Source organism: Oreochromis niloticus, linkage group LG15 (genome assembly GCF_001858045.2).
Source record: "Oreochromis niloticus isolate F11D_XX linkage group LG15, O_niloticus_UMD_NMBU, whole genome shotgun sequence".
Lineage (NCBI taxonomy): Eukaryota > Metazoa > Chordata > Actinopteri > Cichliformes > Cichlidae > Oreochromis > Oreochromis niloticus.
Genome location: NC_031980.2, coordinates 9,592,352 through 9,615,781, shown reverse-complemented (window position 1 = coordinate 9,615,781; position 23,430 = coordinate 9,592,352). Strand labels below are relative to the sequence as shown.

General features: G+C 40.2%; 1 protein-coding gene and 1 non-coding gene across 5 annotated transcripts; one reads left to right on the top strand and one right to left on the bottom strand.

Moving 5' to 3' along the window:
* Window positions 1-3,025: 3,025 nt before the first annotated feature.
* On the bottom strand, window positions 3,026-3,097 carry trnae-cuc (transfer RNA glutamic acid (anticodon CUC)). Its single transcript has one exon. It is a non-coding gene; the product is annotated as a tRNA-Glu (tRNA).
* A 32-nt stretch (window positions 3,098-3,129) lies between these two features.
* On the top strand, window positions 3,130-23,184 carry ncoa7b (nuclear receptor coactivator 7b). 4 transcript variants are annotated; one of them, XM_005454735.4, is made up of 17 exons: window positions 3,130-3,249; window positions 4,386-4,560; window positions 8,711-8,856; window positions 13,155-13,225; window positions 13,375-13,482; window positions 13,671-13,769; window positions 16,081-16,206; window positions 16,529-16,713; window positions 17,222-17,376; window positions 18,302-18,865; window positions 18,950-19,121; window positions 19,295-19,442; window positions 19,579-19,704; window positions 19,821-19,973; window positions 20,998-21,093; window positions 21,194-21,267; window positions 21,400-23,184. In XM_005454735.4, exons 2-17 carry the CDS (start codon window positions 4,523-4,525, stop codon window positions 21,533-21,535), a joined length of 2,397 nt encoding a protein of 798 aa, XP_005454792.1. In that variant the 5' UTR covers window positions 3,130-3,249; window positions 4,386-4,522; the 3' UTR covers window positions 21,536-23,184. The 4 variants fall into 4 exon arrangements, with proteins under 4 accessions (XP_005454792.1, XP_005454790.1, XP_025754588.1 ...); XM_005454733.3 differs by lacking the exon at window positions 3,130-3,249 and adding an exon at window positions 3,338-3,489; XM_025898803.1 differs by lacking the exon at window positions 3,130-3,249 and adding an exon at window positions 3,457-3,597 and having other exon boundaries at window positions 17,255-17,376.
* The last annotated feature ends 246 nt before the right edge of the window (window positions 23,185-23,430 follow it).

Here is a 23,430-nt window from a genome sequence, read left to right as displayed (position 1 = left end):
CTATCGGTCTATAGATTACCCTGCCTAACACTGGTTTGTACCATTGATTATAAATCCATTACCTATGTGTTACCACTTCCTAGAGATAACTAAGTCAAAATACAAAAGTATCTGCTGTGCAAGTCTTGGCCAAACTAAAGTCTATTAATTGTTGCAGTAAAACTTAAAATATCTTGAAGACTAATTGTAAAATAAGCAGGTTGTCTGTGTATCCTGCTGTGCTTGTTTAAACCTGAGCTTGTAGACAGCTGGAAGAATGAGTAATTATGCTAAGCTAAGCTGACAAGCCACATAGGCAATAGCTTCATAATTACAATTACAAACAGAATAATTTCATTTAAAAGGTGGCTTTAGCATTTTTTTAACCACTAGGCTGTTGGTAACGTGTTTGCTACTGTTTGCTCGCCTTTAAATCAAACATCCTCACTGCTAGCAGGTCTGGCTAACATTAGCTGCATTAATAATTTGGCTAGATAACTTTTAAACTTAGCAGATAATGGGACAAAATATAAATTAATCTACATAAAATATATTTCAAAATTACATATCTCTAAATTTAGACTTAGAAGTAACAGGAAATTCCAAGATACTCAGCCAAGAAGTCAGAATTTCAAGTTATGTACCTCGAAATAACTCATAATTTAGAGTTACACATCTTGACATTTTCCAATCAGCATTATGTTGAAATTTCAAGTTGCATACCTTGAAATTAGAATTTAATAATGCAAAATTTTCAATTGCACATCCCAAAATTGAAACTTACTCAGTAGAAACTAAGTTACATTTTTTAGATATGGATCTTAAATTTGTAACTTCTTCAGCTGTAACTGGATATTAAGTCAGTATCTGAAAGTTTTGAAATGGCTAACTCAAATTTTTGAGATAATAACCCAAAATGATGAGATAATAACTCAAAATTTCAACTTAGTCCTGCCCTGCAATTGCCCCCCAGCAGATTAAAGTCCAGTTAAATACAAAAAAGCAGCTAACAAAAGTGGGTCTTTACACAAAAGCAAAAACTGTCACGTTCGTGAGCTTTGTTTCAGCAGACTCTTGAAAGAAAAGTCAAGATATCTTCCTCATTCTGAGCATTTTTTGTGTTAGCCTCATGTAAATCTGTCAAAGCTGTTAGCTGCTTATATAGGGGACCCTAAATTAAACTTACACAGCTTTTTTTTTAACTTCATAACTAACAGCTAATTTGTTTATGGTACAACAACGTCAGCATTCTTACATCTTCCCATAAACTTCAAGATAAAAATTCACTTTTTTTAAACACACTTAAGATCATTATATTACACACCATATTCTCCATCAGTTATCATTTGTGTGACATATCCTTTTCCCAGTGTTTAGGTTTTGTGTCTTCTTGATGCCATGCCGTACTTGACATTATCAGTGGCTGTAGTCTAAGCTAGAAGTGTGACGTCCAAGCAAAATGATTCAAAATCGCTCCAAGGCCTGCGCTGGTTCCGACCTTTGTGCCTACAACTGTTTGAAAAGATAGAAGCAAGATATTATCTTTGTTTTCTCTGACTTAGTAAAACAGTGCACAACAAAATGATCTGTTTCATTTTAACCCCACACACATGAACCTTAACATATACCATGCCCTAACAATGTGCCCATCCTCAGAGATTCTGTATGTTTATGTCTGTATATATGTGTGTGTAACTTTAAAGTAATTTTAACTTTAAAAAAAAGCACACACTGTAATAATACCAAGCTGTTTGCTGACTCTGATGTAAGAGTACCGTAAAAATTCTAATATCAGAGGCTGAAATGAAACTACCTGTCTACTGTACAGATCTTATATGACAGTATGGACAGAATTAGACTCGTATTATAGCTCTGTCTGTGAAGCACATCTTGAAAACATTACTCTGTAAAGAGTCAAAAGTTTACTTCTGGCCATCCTTGGCTTTTTTAGTGCTTAAAATTCTGACAGTATATTTGTGAGTCTTCTTCTGTGTTGCTTTCTTTCTTTCTCTCTTTTGATTCGACATCAGGAAAGAAAAAGAGAGAAAACAAGAGACATAGATGATAATCCATCGTTTGAAAAGTAGGAAAATTAAGAGAAAGGTTCCAATCAGAAAGCCTCATTCATAGACGGTGTATACGCAGATGGTGGGCAATATTTTGAGCTGTCCTATATCTGAGTCACAAGGAGCTTTTGATGGTCCTGCAAGGGGACGATGATACCCAGAGCCACAGAGTCCCTGCCAACACAAATCCTGCTTCCCTCCACCCCCCACAATCCTTTGCTTCTGAGAAGAGGAGGGGGTGGAAGTAGATGAGTGGGTTGATGAGAGGCTGAACAGGCCGAAGGAGGGACACACAGGCGCCATGGCGATCCCTAAGACAACTTATCTCGTCTCTCACAATGATAGCGCCTGTCAAAATAACTGCCAAGATACACAACCAGGCAGGAACTGGTTAACTCGCAGGCCGTCCAATCACGAGGGCCTTCTCGCTGGGGTCCCACCTTAGAGGGCTCTCTGGGACCACAAGCAGACGTTATCTCTGTCTCATTGCTCACTATAACTCAGACAGGTTGGGTTTAACTTGGCAAAAGCTTTATTGTGGGAATGGCAGGAAACAAAGCCATTAAGTTTAAAACCAAATGTAATTTGAATCAAATACCAATATGTCTGAGAAATTAACATAGGTTGAAGACACCTTGAACATTGATTGCGACTTTGATGTAAAATGAAGACAAATTCAACCTTAGGGAAGACATTGTTTTTGTCTGTAAGAATTTTTATTACATGATACTATATAGCTGCCATTTTCCTACTTTTGAAGACTTGTGCCATTTATTGTGAAGTGTCGCCACCTAGTGGCACAGTTTCTAGTGGGTGGCAAAATAAAATGTACATCTCGTGCAATTAGAGGCATTAGAGACGTCTGTGAAAGTATTTTGCTCTAACAAGAGAATTATCCCCTTTCCATATATATTATAAAGAAAGATTATTTGTGTCACCAATACACGAAATAAATTAAACTGGAAAATGAAAAGTATCAGTTCCCTGACCGGGAATCGAACCCGGGCCGCGGCGGTGAGAGCGCCGAATCCTAACCACTAGACCACCAGGGAGAGATGAGAACGGGTGACAGTCGGTACGTTTTGTCGTCAATACCATATCATGTTGTTTTGCTAAGGTAAAGCTACGATAATATACGGACTGACAACCTAGTCTCCGGCCTAGTTAAACATTGCTAACACAACTTACCAAGAACCAATTGGAGGTGAGCTTGTCTGTGCTATATGTATACATATATATTGCTTTTTATTTTTTCCCCTCGTTGTATATTGTTTTCTTTTCTTTACTTTTGCACCTTTGTGGCCCGGCTACCCAATTTCGCTGTGCAAGAAACCGCACAATGACAATAAAAAGCTCTAAGTCTCTCTAAGCTTTACCGCGCACGCGACACAAGAGGGCGATGTAAGTGGTAGGAGGCGTTTCCATGTTGGAGGATGCATACAAGGTATGTGGGAAATTTTAGGTACCTGTTTTTATGTCAAATATAAGCGTTTCGAGGCGTCGTTGCAAATCCGTGCTCGGCGTGAGAGGTTTATCTGGATGCATGAACCAGGTATGCGCTATTTTAAGAAAGCGAATTTGCTTAATGAACGACAAATATATTCTTACGCTCACCACCAGGTTACTATTGTCTTGTAAACAAAGTGGCTAACTAGCATCGTTAGCATCAGCTGTCTTGTCAGCTGGAGCACGTCTTTCACTTCTCCCGCGTTTGTTTGTTTGGTTTAAGCACATTAGGTATATCTGTTGTCGTTGTTGCACTGTAAAAAGAGGCCGAAAGCTGCCGAGCGGAACCATTTATTGAGGATTTCAAATCATGCAGGCTGCTAAAAACTGAGAATGTGGCTAAATGGGATCGTAACGTTGCTTCGGATTGAGCTTTCCCTCTGTGGTTAGCCTCTCACCTGTTATGTAACGCCTTTAGGCTACACGTGGATGAACTGCAATACGTAAACCCGCTAAACTGCTACATACTACAAATATTAGTTTCGCTTTTATTTAACTCCACGGCGTTGAAGCTAGCCGGTAACTTGATACAGCCATAATGCTTTGACTCTTTATATCAGCTGCTAAGAATAGACTTAATATTACGTAGTAAAACAAACGTTTACAGTGTTTCCGTTAACTAGACGCAGGTGTGATTGTGTTTTGTAGCCGAGCGCTCCATTTTCCACCCTCTTCGGGTTATTGTCAGCTGACTGAGCTGACATGCCTATTATGGGATGCTTTCATCGCCATCCACTTAAGCTGATGGGGCTTCGCGATCAGTTATTGGGCTCTTGCAGTACACTGAGCGTTGCTGAATGAGGAGATTAATCCGGTTTCTTCTTCACTCTGCAGGACAAGAAAGACGTGTGAGAGGTGATCTTCCCAGCCTTGTGTCTCCTTGCTTGGATACACACACTGCGTACGGATGTAAGAAGGTGGATGTTTGTATGGATGCACGTAAATACATGCAAATTTAGGACCCTGGCCTGATGGAAAAGAGAGACAGGAAGCCTGGATATTTTGCCAGGTAAGGGACTCTAGTTTTTATGCAGCTGTCATCTTAAGATTTGCATTTATTTTTTACCTCCTAAAATCGGCCTCTCATTTGTCTTTAATCACCATGTTTGGTGCTTAATGAGTCGATGTACTTATGTAATGTTGATGTAATGTTTTTTGCTGATCAATAATGATTTACCCATAGCTGATCACTACTAAGAAGCACACCCATCCCTTTGTGTTTAAAGGTTCAGGGAACAGAAGCTATGAAAATCTTTGCACGAGAATGATAGTTTGAAGGTGTTGGAAACTTTCAAATCTGTGAAAAATCTTAAGGAGAAAATAGTTTCTTTATCCTCTCTTTGTGCATTTAATGTAACTTAACTAATATCTTTATTTTTCCTTTTTTTTTTTTCCATCGTCGAGGTTGTCTTTTGGGAGGCATGTGATAGTGAGATGTCCCTTCACACACTGAATAAACTAGTGCCATGGTCCACTCTGTGGCCTGGGTTTAAAGCTGTGGCTTAGCATGGTTGATTGATTGTAGACACCTGTGCCCTTGCTGGAGTAATTAACCTTGCTCAGCTGGTATGTACTGTTTTGTGAAGAAGGCACAAGCTGGTGCTCTTGGAAATTTTTAATGGTTCAGTTGAGTCATAGCAATCCAATAAAGATAATGTAACTCTTAGGCTGATTTCCAGCTGCACGTTTTTTATTCTAAGATTCTCCCATGGTAGCTCTGTATGATTCATATGTCAATATAACCCTTATTTATCTCATACTGGGCTTTGGTGCAGTTACTACTTTCTTTGAGACCACCCTCCTTTAAAGCCAGCTTTTGCATCATTGGTTGTTCCACGGAAATGGAAGGTTTGAAAAGCAGCTGCTCATAGCCAGAAATGCACCCCAGAGGTGATCATGTTAGGGTATTGTATGTGTTCCTTGATATTGCAGAGTACCTGAGTCAAACAATATTTTTAAAAAATAAATGTTTTTTTGCTATGAGGCACTCCTACAGCCCAGCCGTCTCTCTAACATGATGCCATCTATCACTACAAATCGCTGTGCTCCTCTATTTAAATGCAAACACAGCAATTAAAGGCATTTTAATTATATTGTGGATTTAGCTATACAAGCTATCATGTGATGCTTTTTTTTTTTTGTGAGGATAAACTAGTAGTTCTCAAACTTTTTAAGGATATAAGTTGATCTGAAGCAGCTACTGATTATTTCTTTTAGAATCGATTGTGCTGTGTAAATCCAAATTTATTTATTTATTATTTAATATAAAGGGCAGTCGTGCATCACATGTGGGCCCGTGGCCTGCTGATATGGTGTCAACTTTAGAAACAGATTTTTGACACCGTGTGAAACATGATATGAGGAAATGTGTGGAAAGAGGCTTACTGCAATTGCAGTGTATAAAGTGACAAGAAATCTGCAGGTTGTCAACACCTGCTTTCGCTGACGTCGGAACAGATGAGGTGTGTCATCGAACTGCATGGCCGATTTAAGATGGGTAAACATTATTCTGGGAGTGTACTGGTGTGCACTGAGGCTCACTTGCTGCTGGAAAACCCACGCTGCACAATATTGCTCTTATTCTGCCTTGTCTAACCTGTTTTACAAAACAGTCTTATCATAGTGTAGAAAACATAAACCTTGTTTTTTCTTTTCTTTTTAAAAAACTCTTACAAAGATGTAAACTAATGCATATGGAAGGTGAAACAATGAAATGCTTCTGTCATTCGATATACAGTAAAATATAAAAACTTTTTAATCTTGTGTATATGAGGTCATGCTTTATAGCTTAGTGAGCTTAATTCCTTCTTATGGCTCACGTTACTCACTGAGACTACACAGACAGTCTAGTGCGATCCAGCCATTTGTCATGTGTGTATTTCTTTTTTCTTTTTTTTTCTCCCATATGATTAGGTTATATTGGAAATATTACATTATGGAGAAAAATGAATGTCATCACAATCCAGGCAGCCTCTAATTATTAGGTAGACAGCATATTAGATGTTAATGGGGGGTGCAGGCTTCAAACTGCTCCTGCAGAGACACTGTGCAGCAGCCCTGGTGCCTGTTTGTATGGAAAGTAGAACAAAAATAAGCGTTATCATCTAACACAGCCACTCCTGTAATGCATATCTCTTCGGCTGCTTTGTGCCGCCTCGCTTCCTGACAAATAGAGCAAAGGTCAATGTGAGGTGCACAGGGACAGTATTAACCAGCCACGGTACAAATGTCAGATTGGAAACGAAGATCAGTAAATTAAAATGCTGGTGGAATGGAACGTAAATCCAGGCCTGCCTTCATAATGTGGCGCTTCAGTTTTGTTTCCAAGCAATCCAAAATAAATTGAATTGAGGCAATATGAGGATATGAAGGTGGGATAACTTTAATATCTGCAAAGATTCCATCAAAGTTATTATTAGGCTTGTTAAATATCACAAGGTCTGGTATAGATATATGAAAGAATATGACACATCTGTGCATAACTAGTCATACCAAGAGGCTCATATCAGCTTATGTTACTAAAGTAACTGTTACTTTATTCTTTATACTTTTTTCTTACCAGTCATTGCTTTTTGAGAAAATCCACACACTGATGACCATATTTTCCTTTACACTATAAACTGCTATGTTGCTTTTTTCTTTTTCTTTTTTTTAAAAAGGTGGTGTATTTGCAGCAGTAGTAGTTTTTCCTCATGCATCTTTGTTTCAGATTGTCTCACTTGAAGCATTTTAATTTGCATTAACCTGTTCAAAAGGTGTTATGAAGTTTGATCAATAGAAGGAGGCCTTCTGCTGTCTGGAAGGTTTCCTTGCTGCTCTAGATACAAAACAAAATAATTCCTGAATGGCCTTAAAAAATAAAAAGTAGAGCAGAGCTCAAGGTTTTCAACAAGCTAATATATAGAGGGGCTGTGTCCACACTGGGCCAGATCCATAGACTGAAGCCGTATTTGCCGCATGTTTGAGGGATATGGAAATTAATATTATTAGTAATTGTGTGTCTGTGTTATGCGAGGGTTTTTGTTTGTTTGTTTTTTTTGTCGTCGTTGTTGTTGTCGCTTATGCCCTCTTTCATGTGTTTGAGTGAGCCGGATTGGAGTCTTTGCTGTGCCAATTCTGGCCCTCGGGCCTTATGTTTGACATTGCTGCTTTAAATCATTTGTTTGCATTTGTTTGAATGTTCATTGTTTTCATTGCCTATTCTATACAACAAACCATAATGTGTCCATTCTCATTGATAACTTTAAAACATCCTGGGGTCTGTTTTGTGTTTAATTTTCTTTTTATTATGGTAGGAAGCAGTCACTGTTTAGAAACTCAAGAGGGAGATAAGAAGGGTTAAAGAGTAGATGAAGATGATGTAAAGATGAAGGCTGTGATGGCGAGCACTGAGAAATGCCCCTGAGTGAAACAGATGGCGTGCTGTTGAGAAATGCATCAGCAGATTTTTGAGTCCGCGAGCAGATGTGCGCCTGAGCTCTGTCTGGCTGCTGACTTATCGACCCAATCTTTCCTTTCCATTAAAGCACTTGAACACTTAAGTCGAGCCTTTTGCTTTTTCTCGTTTGCCCAGATTGTGCAGAGCAGCCTAACCACTCTCCCTCAATGCCTGTGACGAATCAGTTTGGTGCTGTCTTTTCTTAAAGTACTTAAGCTCTCAGCACGCCTCTGAGAGCCAGCATAATCCTTAAGTGTACAGCTAACCTGTGATTTCACTGCACTGCAGTGGCCCCCTTTAATGAACCCCAACACAATGTGGAGGCGGTGTACATGATTCCCTTACCTATCAATGATTAAAGAGGGAGAAAAGGCAGTGTCACAAAACAGCTGAAGCAGCAAAGTAAATGGAGAGAAAAGTTGCTGCTCAATATTAAAAACTTATTGCAGCACCCCTGACAGAAGGAATTAACAGTTAAAGTCTACTGCATTGTCGATGCTAGAAAAGAAGTGTGGGCTCTCTGGTCATTACACATTATTCTGGAGCTATTCTTCTAGATTATCCAGTAAACCTGATATCTGAAACAGAAGTTCTGAAGGGTTTAATTTATTATTTCCTCTGCAAGCTAGCAGAATACTTTAAGTTATGGACATGGTTTTAACTGTAGGATTTAAATTCACCATGTTTCTACTTGATCTACCCCCCCCGGGTATCTCATCAGGCTGAAGAGGCGGAAACAGCTCAGGGGGAGCCAATCAGAGAAGACTGTGAATGAACAGAATCCGGAAATCATCTCCTGCCCCGACATTCCAAACGACGGTGACGCCAACAAACAGGCAGAGCGACAGAGAGCGACAGGAAAGCCAGGTAAGATGGTGACAATAAACATTTCAAAGTTGCTTCTCTGAATGTTGGAATACACCCTAAATCTAAGTGGCTGCTTTTCCTGTTGAAAATGGTGGATGGTCATGTCAAACAAGGCAAACATTTAAAATGAGAAGGTCATTGTATACGCAAGTAATCCATGTAACGCAAAAGCTCTAAAGAGGCATCCTTTATATCGGCATCTTGTGAACACAGAAGCCCCACCCACCTGCTGGTCAAACACTCTGTTTGAGAGAAGCAGCCAATCAGATGAAAGTTGGCTTAAAGGGAGATCTTATACTGTGGCCGTTTCTCAATTCTCAAGTACGCGAGTACGTACTCGCGTTCTCGGTGAGTACGTACCCTCCGAGAACGCGAGCACGGACTCGCGATTTGTACAATTGGAACACCTGCGTACGTGATGATGTCACAGGTCCGGAGTTTTTACTGCCGTCCCCTCTTAATTTAACTGTGAGTAACATGTTATGAACCTTAACTTTAATCACAGCCAAACCAGTTTACTCAGGAACAAATAAAACACTGAAATAAACCAAACATTAACATTTAGAAGTGATCTAAGTGACTTATATATCATTTTTAACCTCAGTAGTGAAATCTCTATTAATAAAAATAGTGTACATGTACATACGTGTACATACCTTAATAAAAACAAGCAGGTGAGATGTTAGAACGCTTTTATTTCTATTTTAGTGGACACTCAATACTATAGACAGCTGCTGGGGTTTCTTTAACCTGAGTAGTGAGAAGACCGCGAGCGGGGGGGGGTGGGGGGGTTGAAAACGATGTGCCGGGAGTCCGCTGTTGAGTTTTGGACGAAATGCATTCTGGGATATTTAGCTGTACCAAGTCCACACCGATGCATGCTCGATAAAACGGGCGGAGCGAGAACACATCCGGGACTTTTTCGCGTTCTCGGCTTGATGCGTACTTCGAATTAGAACAGTACTTGGTATCCGACTGATGACGTATCACGAGTACACGAGAACGCAAGTACGCACAAGTACGCATATTGAGAAACACCCAGTGTATTGGTGCTGAGGAGTCCAAGAATACAAATATGGAGTTGGAACATAGCATTTTAGTTACCCTCTGATAACATAAAGACTGAATAATTTAACATAAAACTGTGCAGGCCGCGTGCACATCTCTGCTTGAGATAGTTCTGTTGGGAGAATAAGATTGCTGATCTTAAGCCCTTTACGCACTGAACACATACAATCTGTGTGAATATTTCATGCGTTTAAAAATATTTTTCGGACTCGCTTGCAGCTGTTCATGCAGGCCACATCATTTTGCAGGGTTTTTTTTAGTTTAGTTTTTTTTTTTTTTTAACCAAGTACAGATTATACCAAACAGATCTGACCAGACAGATGCATTTGGCGGCAAGTGCACTTGTGGCTCAAAACGCACACAGAGACTGATTAAACAGTGATATGGAAATGATAAAATAATACTGTATTACCTCAGGCACACAGTTAGACACTGCTCCAGGTCAGTCGGCTCTCTGAAATGATTTCTCTGCCTCCTCAGATGTGTTCCCAACTCTGCCAGCAATGGCTCAAACTGCCCCACTGACATCCTGAAATATGTACGAAAGCAGCCGTGACACTGCTTTACCTCAGATTTTGATAAACCTAAAAAACTTCCTTTTCTTTAGAGACATCAGGATCAGCTCATCATGGCTTAATGTCAACTCGATTGATTTTATTTATATTTTTTCTACAGTGCAAACGCAACATGTATGTACATCACACGACAAGTGCAAATCTGAAAAATTCGTAATTTTGTGTGTGTGTTTTTTTGGGGGGGGGGTTTTTGGGGTTTTTTTGCAATGCACTCGGTATATAATGGCCTTTAACCTTCTCAGTAATGTTTATCATCTAATGCCCTTCATCAGAATCGGTGTCAATTTATTTATAAGCGCATTTTAAAAATAACACAGGTTGACCGAAGTGCTGTACAAACAGGAAAAAAGGGAAAAAAAAACATGTGTGACATGTAAATCAGATTTATGGGAGTCTGTAAAACAAATGGTAGCCCTTTGGCTGACAGAAGGCTTTGGGGCACAGCTGTGATCTTTTAGAAGGTAAAGAATTGAAAATGCAAATAAAACTAACCTTGCGTGTCAGCTTTATGGTTGAATAACAAAATCTTATATGGAGGAAGTTTAAAGTTTCCCTTGGTTTTACTAATCATAATTTGAATTGCATTTTTCCAGCAGCTTTCAGAACTTCTTATTTTTAAAAAAAGATTTATTTATTTTTAACTAGAGTTGTTTTACACTTGCAATATACTCTGTTATTTGAAATGATTAGTCTCTGTGAGAATCCTCTGTGGTAAAAAAAACCTCAGCAGTTTTAAACGGGAAGTTGCATAACCTTTATCCTGTTCTAGTGAACCGTTAAAGATGATATTCAGTACTCTGTATTCACAATATCATTTAGTACTAAGATTAGTCAGATTAGTCATTACTAATAAACAATATTGTGCCACCCATCATTTCTTTATATTTTGCTGGGGAAATATGTGCAATGTATTGAAACCTTCTTTAATAATCTTGAGGTCCAGGCTCTCAGGAGGCCAGTCCATGACTGACGGTGATCCATTGTATGATTTTTATCTTCAGGTATGCTTTTACTGCAATAAAAGTGTGTTTGGGATCAATGCTGACAAAGATTTTAAACCCAAAATTTTAAATTTATAAGTCGTCCTGTAAGACCTGTCACTGATTTTCGGTCCGGTACAAAAATGACCCTTGCACTGAGGCTCTGATGAGGCTTCAGTGAACAGTAGATGTATCAACTGTAGATTCAAGTAAGGAAATGGAACCACATTGTTTTTGCAACAGGCTGTTAGAAACAGAGTGCCTAAAGATACAATTTAAAACGGGTTCTTCAAGTTGTCTGCTATGTGTTGGCACAACAATGGTTCATTCCTTGAGTTAGGTGTCTTTTTATGCTTGAATAATCCAAAGATCATGGCTAAGTTTAAAAGACTTTTAAAAAATCATCTCAAAATGGTCAAGTACAAGAACTGAAGTGAAAAAGAACAGAAAAAGCAAGAAGTATCTGAAGAAAAAGTGAAAGACCTTAAGAAAACCTGAAAAACTATGGCTCAAGCCCACTGAAAAGATTATTAGGAAGTCTGGCTGTTTGGAAGAAATATTGAAAGAGGGGTGATTTAAGGCTTTTTCCCCCCCTAACTTTAATGGGTATCAAAACTTTTTTGCATGTTTGAGGTAAGCTTCATATTAAATTATTATTGAGTCATTAAAATGACTCAGTTGAACTGTCATTGGCATATTTTAAAAGCCACACCAATCAAAAAGTTGTGGTTGTTAATATTATTTTAACCAAATGAAACAATATTTAATAGGTGTGTACACTACAGGTTTTATCACAAGACATCCTGTTGGCCAACATTGTCTTGTGTAGAAACCCATTATGACCTGCAAAACAAAAAGTGACCATTGCAACCATTATGGGCAGTGCGTGTCATGCTAGCATGTTTTGCTGGGTGTCTTTGGCTGTGAAAGAGCAGTGATAACTCCTGTCACAAGTTCAGTGGGTCAGCCAGCTGTAAAAAGCCATTTTTATTATAATACATAGTGCAAATGTGGTATTCTTTAGTGTAAGGGGCAAGAAATACACACAAACAAGCTGTTATGTCCCACTGACTAAAAGTCCTGCACAGTATAATATCAGTCACAGCCTGGCGCAGGCTCGTTGAATAAAGTGACAGCGGCCTTTTCTTTGATGCTCTGTACAGTAAAAAGAAGCAGACGCAGCTGGAGTCTGGCCGGCTAATGCTTACTCATGCCCTCTGTATCCATGGCGGGGGTGGCAGTATAATGAGGCAGTCAGGGAGTGGAGCACTAATAGCCTGTGCTTTCCCGGCAGGAAGAAACTGCTGACTGTGGACCTTCTCTGCTACAAGGGTCAGATTATGTGTGTGTGTATACAATAACCACTTCAGTGTTTGTAGTGTTTTGAGGCTAGATAATGATAGGGGATGAGCAGCTGGTACTGAATCACAGTCAGACAACTAAAGGCTTTTTAGAAGGTCCTTTCTGCCCCCCCCTTTTCTTTTTTCCTTTTTTTTTTTTTTTTTTTTAACTCCAACCCCTGAAACATTGCTGCTTTCTTTATTAACACAATTAACCCATTTATAAGAGCTATATAACCCATTTATATAGCTCTTATAAGAGTTTTTTTCCTAATCATACTGATATTTTACAGTCGTCCTTAGTCTACAGTCCTCTTTCTGTTCTGTTCTGTCAGATGATGGCTGTAAAGTTACCAACAAGGCAAAGATGGAAAAGACAAGGCCGCCGGGGACAGTGGAGTTCATTGTGAGTAACATCTTTTTTTTTTCTTTTAAATAAGATGCTGTAGACTTGCAAGGGAAGAGAGAGAAAATTTCCATTGTGTAGTATTTTGAGCTGTTCGCGTTTAAAATGTCTCGCGACACATTTTACAGAGAAGATGATTTGTGTTACAGGTGGGACGTGATGATTCCCTCAACAGCATCGCACTCAAGTTCAACATCACCCCAAATAAACTGGTCCAGCTGAACAAGCTGTTTTCTCGCAGTGTCTACCCTGGGCAGGTGAGAAAGCTGTGACACTAAGCATCAATTGGATAGTGTGTTAGAGCGGGATTTCCACTAATGGAAATGAAAATTATCGCTGAAGGTTAAAAGCAGATATACAAGTATAGCCCATTTATTATGCCATGCTGCTTTTTTCCCTCTTCATTACTGATCATCTAATTATTGGTTATCCATTATTATTACAGAAACTGTTTGTCCCTGATGTGACTCAGTCAGAAACTGAACTCAAATCTCCGAGTTCCTCTGATCCCATCGCTAACATCGTGTCAGAGAAGTCATCACAAGTAAGTCAAACGACATTCATTATATTACTTGGAGTACTGTGTTCATACACAGGACTTCAGCATGAACCAAAAAAGCTAATTTAGCCTTATCATTTGACATACCATACACCCCGAGATAATTATTCCAAATTACAGAACCTTTACCCATATTGTAGCCATTTAAGGACATAAAGGTTGTTAAAGGGTATTTGAAGGTTTTGGTAGCATGTGCTTAAAATGCATTGTAAGATGTGTATTTATAACTACATTTGCTTAAATTAGTTATATTTGAGGTAATTCTTGAATTACAGGCCTGTGCATAAGTCTTGAGCTGCCCCACTTTCTTTTTTTCTTTATATTTTGCTTCCAAGAAGTCAGTGTAACCCTGGTTACCCTTAATTAATAAGCGTAAAGTCAATATCACTGGGAACAGCAGTAGTGCAAGGTTTAAAGATCAGCAATGAAAAGCAACACCACAGTAAACTTTGCACAAGAATGCGTATTTTCATTTGCAATACATCTGTCATACAGCAATTTGTAATACAGACTTTCTTAATAAGAAAGTTCAGACACTTATACCTGACCATTCAGATGAATGTTTTTGTTTTGTTTTTTTTAAGCCTCTTAACTCTGTGACCTGTACATCATTCAAGCATAAAAAGGCACCTAGCTCAAGCGATTAACCAGTGTTGTCTACACACAAGAGAGCTTAGCAAAGTTATATCTTTAGGCACTTTGTTACTAGCAGTCTAGTGCAAAAACATGTAATTTGTTCCGATTTCTTTGGTTGAATCAGTTTTAAAGGTATAAAGATAGTAACTTTGTACCAACAATGTGACTCCCAAAGAGCTGTTAGCAGAAAGCTTATCATATCTCAGCATGGTGTGCAGCGTGAAATTTGAGGAAAATGGACAAGTGGAGGACAAAAAGTGAGAGGCCTAAAACACTATCAACAGCAGGTGAACAAGTTGCAAAGTGCTTTGAAGTCATGCAAAATGAAGGCTTGGTCTGAATAGACTCCATGTGTGAGTGGCCGGAGTGATGGGGGTTACTCAGACCATGGCTCTGTTGGGTTGTGGGGGGTCGGTATCTGAATGGCCCAGGGGAAGGGGCTGTTTGTGAGTCTGGAGGTGTGAGACTTGAATGACCTGAGGCATCAACCGGAGGGCAGCGTGTTAAACAAGTCGTGGGCAGGACACAATGGGTCACCTGTTATGGCCTTGGTTTTCCTGAGATGAGAAGATCTGGCAATGGCTTCCAGGGTGACAGAGGGAAGTCAATAATTTTGGGGGGGCAGTGTTATTTACCCTCTGCAAAGCCTTCCTGTTCTCAATTGTGGCCCCTGCGTACCGAACACCCATGCTCTCTGAGGAGTGATAGAAGGCCAGCAGCAGCTTCTGGTCAAGGTTATGTTTCCTCAGGACACGGAAGTCCAGTCTTTACCAAGACGTTGGTGTTGTGGATCCAGGTGAGGTTGATGGAGATGTGAGTGCTCAGAAAACCTTGAGAAACCTGAAGGCGAAGACAGATCCCACCTATTGTCCATTTATAATTAGAGGGGAGTGGACCTGTCTGTTCCTCCAGAAGTCCATTATGAATTCTTTTGTCTTAAGGACGCTCAGCTTCACATTATTTTCTGAGCACCAGCGGGACAAGTTCTCTACATCCGTCCTGTACACCGTCTCATCTCTGTTAGGGATCGGCCCAGCGTCATCGGCATACTTGACAATGAGGTTGGTTGGGTGGATTGGTGTGCAGTCATATGTGTACTGGACGTAAAGTAGGAGGCTGAGAACACAGCACTGCAGGGATCCGGTGCTGAGTAACATTTGGGGGTCTGGTCACCTAGTCAGACTGATTGAGGCGGGTTGGTGAAAAAAGGTGGTCACACCAAATATTGACTCATTAGAATTGTACAAACTGTGTTCTTGCCTTATGTACAGTATATCCATATGTTTGCACATGTCAATAACTTTTTCTGCACCTATTAATCATTTTCCTTGTAAAATATAACGAAATGAGAGGTGGTTCAAGACTTGTGCACAGTAATGTCTTCATTATTATTTTGTGGTCTGTTTAAACGTCAGGTAGAATGCTTGAGAACTTGCTTTCATCAGCAGGAGTGAATCTAGTCTTTATTTTTACATGTTGATGGGTTTTGTTTTGTTTTTTTTCTCAGATTTTGTTCCAAATGTTCTGCACAGTGACTTCCACCTTATTCCGAAAGCTGCTGTTTAACTATTGTCAAACAAATGTTTGACATTGACAGAAGCTGTACTAAATAAAAGCACAACATTAATCTCTCTGATCTGTGCCTTTCAACATCTTTCAGTATGGCGTTCCAAACTGTAGGTCAGCAACGGCCCTTCGCCGTGAGCTCTCCCCAAACTCTGAGGACGAGAGTCCGTTAACGGTCAAATTCATAAAAATGAGCTGCAAGTACTTCACTGATGGCATGGTAAGAAGGAAAATTCATACTGGATTAACAAGCAGAAATGTCCAAACTGGTGAATTATTGCATCTCATGTATGAAGTTGGACTTTTTTTTTTAATTTTTTTTATAATTCCACACTGGAGGAAATTTCCTTGTTACAGTAGCACAAGGGACAGTAAGACAAGAATTAAAGATGTAATAGAAAACAATGGTGTACAAAAAAAAGACGAAATACTACACTATATACAGATGGTTAATATATAAAGTAAAATACAAATGAAAACATCAATATTTAGTTTTGTCTTTGATCAAATTGTCACCATCTTTGTGCATTTTGATTTTCCAGGGTGTTGTTGGAGGCGTGTTAATTGTGACGCCCAACAACATCATGTTTGATCCGCACAAATCGGACCCCCTGGTGATTGAGCACGGCTGTGAGGAATATGGCCTCATCTGCCCGATGGGGGAGGTCGTCTCTGTAGCGCTGTACGATGACGTGTCGCGCATGAAGCTCAAGGACGCTCTGCCATCGTAAGACCTCTCTCCGTGTCACTTGCCACATTTCCTCCTTCGCTAACAGTTCCTCTCAACTCAATTCTTATTCCTCCTTTTTTGTTCCTCCTTCCTGTTTCTGTTTTATGAATAAACTGCAAACTAAGATATTACGAGCCCTTTAAGCTTTCCAACGTGCTTCCTAACATGCTCCTGAGGTTGTCATCTTAGCTTTGTTTCACTCTTTCCTCCATAGTTGTTAATCAAAACTCTCTCCAATGCAAGATCAGACTTTTTACTTTCCCATTTTCACCTTTTTTGTTTGTTTTTAAGTTCTTGTGGTTTTTCTTTGTTTTTGTTCTATTTAAGCTTTAAGTTGCTGTTTCACATCACATTTACTACTTTTAAGTTGTATACCACATTAATTTCTGTTGGGCATTTTTCTTTTGTTTTCCTTTTTTTTTTCCTTTCCCCACAATTCTGTTTGTTTTTTTTTTCCCCTCATCTTCGATTGCGGTATGTGTGGTGCCACACCGTGAACTCACAGAGACCTACCCCAGGATCTGTGTCCTGTGTACAGGCCCGGAGAGTGGGAGCAGCTGCCATCAGAGCAGGAACTAAACCCCTTCAGTCGCTATGAAGCTCTGGATCCCAAACGACCAATAGTTCTGGATGACATTGAATCAACCCTTTCTGAAACTGGTAGGATGTGAAGTTTGTGTTTGTGGTCCACTTGTGGTTGCTTTTTTGTCTGCTTTTATGATTAACACAAGCTACTTTTCATTAGCTAACCCTTTAATGAAAGGCAGCTTGCAAATCTTAAAATCCAAACCTGAGACCATTAATCAATTAATTTTCAACGATGCTCAGTTGACACTAAAAGGCTCAAAGTGTGGAAAAAAAAAAAAAAAAAAATTCCCCACACCACCAGCACCATCCTGAACTGTTGACACAAGGCAGGATGGATTCACGGTATCATATTGATTACACCAAATTCCGACCCTGCCATGCAAAAGAAATTGAGATTGGAAAAATGTTGCCTGGTCTGATCAATCTCCAGTCTTTTGGTGAGCTTGTTTTTCTCTTTTTAGCTGAAAGGAGTAGCACCAGGTGTGGTCTTCTGCTGCTGTAGCTCAGTGGTTTAAGTTTCAGTGTGATGTTTGTCACACTGGTTTTAGTGCGCGGTTATTTGAGCTACTGTTGCTTTCCCATCACTTCAAAGATGTGTGGCCATTCTCCTCAAGACATTTTCATTTTCACCCAGAGAACCGCTGCTCACTGGGGGATCCCAGAAGATCAGCAGTTTCTAAAAAACTCAGACCAGCCTGTCAGACACCAACAACCACATGTGTCACTTGAATCACCTTTATTCCCCATTCTGGTACTCCGTTTAAGCTTCAGGAGGTCATCTTGTCCCTGTCTATGCCTACGTGAACTGAGCCTCTACCATGTGATTGTTTTTTTTTTTTTAGATATATTTTCTAATCATCAAATTAAGGATGTTATTACCCGTACTGCTTTACTAATGTTGAAGTATAAGAAGGGGGGTTGTACTTGGGGCATTTGACACTGATTTCTAACATTTCTGACATATGCTAAATTTAATCAAAACCTGTTTTGATACCAGTGAGTACAGTGGGCGAGCAGACGGAGAAGTCTCCATCAGATGAAGGCTTTACCGAGCTGGAGCCGACTGTCAACGGGAGCACGGACGAGGCAGAGGGGACATCTTGGAGAACACTCAACAGAGACCAACATGAACTCCTAGGACAGAGTCCAGGCCAGGGAGACCATAAGAACCAAACTCAAGGGAAGCTGGATGATGAGGAAGACGAAGGTGTTGCTCAGAACACCTCCATCGAGGATGGAGAGTCGATGCGGTCCTCCTTAGAGGCTGAAAAACAGGGTGACTTGCATAATAAACCTACAAACCAGATGGTAACTGAAACCAAAGATGCAAAATGTGAAGGAACTGAAATGCTGCTAAACGGCGTTGATGATAAAATAACAAGTGCACCAGTGGACCAAAGCAGGAGGCAAAGTCTGAAGCAGGCTTCAGAGGTTGATGAGAGGTCTGGCCCAGACAGACCAGCAGAGGAGGACGAACTCAGTGAGGAGGAGAGGCAGAAGAAAACCTACGAGTTAGAGATGAAGTCCTGGCTACTGAAGAGAATGCAGGCTCCAATAGAAGGTACAAGATTTCAGATTTGATAGGGCTTAAAATAAAATTTCAGCATGAATTAGCTAAACTCTTTATTTTCTCCATACCTTGCAGACATGCTTTTCTCATCAGAGGAGAAGAGCAAAAACCCACCAATGTTCCTCTGCTTCAAAGTTGGGAAGCCAATGCGGAAGTCCTTTGCCACCTGCATGACCTCTAGCCCCGCCCACTCACTCGGGGGCCGGGAAAAGCAGCCAGAATATTGGTTTGCTGTGCCACAGGAAAGGTATATTTAAATGTTTTATATAATCCTGGTGCTAGTTAAATGCTACAAAAATAACTGTAATGTAAGCTGTGTGGAAGGGGCATTGGTTTACTAATGGTATATTTGTGGCTACACTAGTCGGCAGTCTCCTGATTTTGTGTGTCTGTGTGTGTGTGTGTGTGCGTCTGTGGTAGGGTGGACGATCTGTATGCCTTTTTCGTTCAGTGGTCCCCAGATGTGTACGGGAAGGAGGCTCGAGAGCAGGGCTTCGTTGTGGTGGAGAAGGATGAGCTGGACATGATTGATAATTTCTTCAGTGACCCTGCATCTTGCAGCTGGGAGGTAAGCTCAGGCCTCCAGCTCACCTCACCTCACCTATTTTCTTTTTCAAGCTGGTGTGTGTTTGCCTATTTTCAGCATTTTAAAAGCACCTTTGTCTTGCAACGATTTCCGTTCCATTTGTGTACTTGTGCGCTAGATCATCACCCTTGATGAGGCTAAACGTAGGCAGAGTTTTGGCAGCATCGATGGAGACTTCTCTATGGATGCACTGCCCATGCTCATTGATACAAGTGATCTGCTGCAAGACACACACATTGAGAAGGTAATCTTCAAATATTCTGACATGCGGCTGCTTTCTGAACACTTTAACATCTCACTTGGTGAAAGGAACTCAAGGAAATTCAGTTTTCAGGGCTAACAGTGTGTATGTTTCCCCAGCTGGCCTGTCGTTTGCCTCCCCGTGTGCAGGGCTATCCATGGAGACTGGCCTACAGCACAGAGAAACATGGGACCAGTCTGAAGACTCTGTACAGGAACCTTGCAGATGTTGACAGTCCTGTGCTGCTGGTCATCAAAGACATGGATAACCAGGTAGACATAGTCATCATGGATGTGAACTGTTTAAATAACTGTGAGCTTTAGGAATGTGACATCAGCATTAGGTAAACAGAATATGAGACATCAGGAGGTGAATGATTTGACTTCTAAGCACAGTGTTGTTGGCTTGTGTTTTATTGCCTGTATAGATTTGGCTTTTAATGCATGCTAAAAAAAAAAAACTTAAATTCAAATGCAGTTTGAATTGGTGTATTGTAGCCACAATTAAAGAGCTGGATAAGCAAATACAAAAAGTGTTACCCATGTAGTTGCAACACTGCCGCTCAGGCTGTTTGTGAAAGACGGACATGGCCACCTTCCCATGAAGTCCTTTCATGTCTGTTAAGCCTCAAGCTGACAATGACAGTCACATCATCTTAGTGTTTTAAAACCAAACCAGGGCACACTGCATGCTCATATGGTGTCCACCTGTCAATCACAAGTTAGAGCGATTGAGTCTATAAAGTCAGCAGAAGAGTGTTTGATGAGGTCATAGTTTTCACTTCCACTTCATTTTGAAACAAGGGGCCCCCTGCTGGCCATTATAAAGAGTGCAGTTTAAGGAATTACTGCATTACTCTGTTACTTTCCAGACTTCGCCTATCTTTTTATATGGTTTAACCCTTTCATGCAGGCCCCCTGGAGTTACTTTATAACTTTGGGTGTAAAATTACAAAATAATTCTCGTCTTTCAGGAACCATTTGAATTTTCTCTTTTGCCCAAAATGCTTGAGGAGTTATGATAATGAGAATCACATATGGGAAAAATCTAGGCGGAGCTGGTCTTTCTGTCTGCATTCAGACCGCAGTGCCTTGTGAATGATTTGTGCTACTGCGATGTACCGAATTTCTCCATAAAGCTCATCTGCTGTGCTTTTCGAAGCGTTTGAATTTTGTGGGTTAAGACTAATTTAAAATGTACTAATTTGATTTATACTATCGCCTGAGAGAGTGGAATCTGTGTGATTGTTAGTCATAAGGAAACTTGATTTCAAATCTAATCTGACTCTCGTCACAGATATTTGGGGCATTTTCAACTCATCCTTTCAGAGTGAGCGAACACTGCTATGGCACAGGAGAGACCTTCCTCTACAGCTTCTGTCCTGAAATCAAGGTTTGTGTCCAGTGAGTTCACAAACTCACTCTGGTTATTTCACCCTTAATCACTAAAAAGATCTCAGTAGTGGCTGTGCTGCTTTGCTACTTGCTTTCAGGTGTTCCGCTGGACAGGAGAGAATTCCTACTTTGTGAAAGGCAATATCGATTCACTGCAGATGGGAGGAGGAGGGTATGTACAGCTACCTTAGTTTCAATTCAAGCATCTAGTTGTCTCAATAATCTAAATCCTTGGGACAGTAGAGTAGAGACAGTAGAGAGGGTTTTGATAGTTAAGGGTAATCAGCACTACCTTCCTCTGCAGTGGTCAGCTGGGTCTGTGGCTGGACGCCGAGCTGTACCGAGGGACCACCACCAAATGCGCCACCTTTAACAACCAGCCACTGTCCTCCCAGCAGGACTTCAACATCCACAGTCTGGAGGTCTGGACCTTCGAGTAAACCCATCTTCTCAAAATACATTCACTCTCCCTAAAACCTTTAACATCACCCATTTCTATTATGCACCACTTGGAGGCAAACCTAGCTACCCACAAATGACGCTAAATGTTCTGTGAGTGAAGTTCAGAAGCCCCTTGTGGAGCCATGTTGACCGCCAGCAGCGCTGTCGGTCTTCTGTAGCCTGTTTTTGAGGTGGGTGTGTTCAGCAGGTAGGCTGGCGAGTTTGTCTGGTTCACCATCCATTCAGAGGTGAAGATGTAAGAAAATTTTTTTGCTCTTGGTTCATTGGCTGCCTTAGACATCAGACAAAGCCTCCAGCTTCTCCCAGCATGCAGACTGCCTTACCACCATAAGCTTGTGAGGAGAGATTGAAGGTGAGGATAGCTGCTTTTTGTCTTTTTCTCTTTGTTTGTTTTGACCCATGTTCCTGTGAGGGCTAAAGAAGCCAATCTGCTGACGATACTGTCGAGGCGATCCCTATAAGAGCAGATTTTTAAGTCTGTGTGAAAGAAAAAGGAGTCCGACAATACCACACGTCTTTGTTAATAAATAATTGTTAATATAATTTGTATTTTGAGGAATGTACAGATGTGTGTACTGAAAATATTTAGTGTGGTTTTTTTTGGGGGGGGGGGTTGTTTTTGTTTTTTTGTTTTTGTAAACTGAAACCAACTTCAAATGTTCAAATCACTCGCCATCAAATTCAGTTTGGCTGGGATTGTTTACAGTGAAAGAGTTCACTTTCTGTGAAGGACTTCTTGCGAATGCTGTCTTTATCTTTTTATTTTGAGTTTTTTCGTGTGAAATGAGTGAATTCCTCACAACCGCGCACAATGTTGGCATTCCCTGTGTCCAGTCCAAAAACCGCCGAAGGAGCCAGGAAACACTTGCAGTGACCAAATATGTTCTGTTTAATTAACTAAATAATTTCATATTTGTCGTGCGCTCGTCTTATTTTATAAATATATTTTTGCATTCTGTTTTTACAAAGAATGTTTGCTTTATTTTTACTTTTTTTTTTTTTTTTTTTCCTCTCTCTCTCTGTTGACTTTTGCCAGTATTGAATTCCTGCCTCTAAATGAGTAATGTAGACTCTTATTTGTGGTCTGTGTTGTTCAGAGACTTGCAGCCAGTAGAAGTTTAACATGATGTCACTTTGCACTGCAGGATTAATTGACGGCCCGTGCTGTGTTGTGCCCTGAAGCTTTTCTACAATGTAAAATTGTTACTGAATGTCACTACAGGAGGGAATCCAGCCTCCTTAAAAAGGGATGGGAAAGGGATACACTTTTTTTTTTCCTTGCACATTGATATGCCACTAACTAAACAATCAGATCTACTAACACAGGATGGAAATGTCCATTTATGCCCTCTGTATCTGACACAGGCTTGTAGTGCATGAATATGCAATACTGCAAACGTCTGACACCACTGACAACGATCCCTGCCGTACTAGTCACTATAACGCTGGTTAGCGCTTCATGTTGAATTGAGCTTGGTTGTCGTCGGCTGTTCAGTGTTGTAGCTGTGAAGTATTATTTCTTGTGAATCCAAAACTGCTGTGTTCTGTGATATCATGATCTATTTATTGTGTTGTCACTGCAACTACATTTAAAAATTAAATAAATGTTAAATATATACAAATAAAATATTGGCAGTGTGTGGTTTATATCTTCCACCTCTTCAACAATCAGTGATTATTAAAGAAGATGAAACACTTGGAGATTAAAACATGACACAAGCTTGAAAGACTCATTCTCATCCTAATTACACACTATGTATTAAAACACAATATAAACCATAATTGTTTTAGTCGTACCTTTTTGGATTACAGTCTAAAGAGTTTCAATTATTTGGTATGTCACAAGCAGCTTTTTGGAAGTGAGTCATAATTT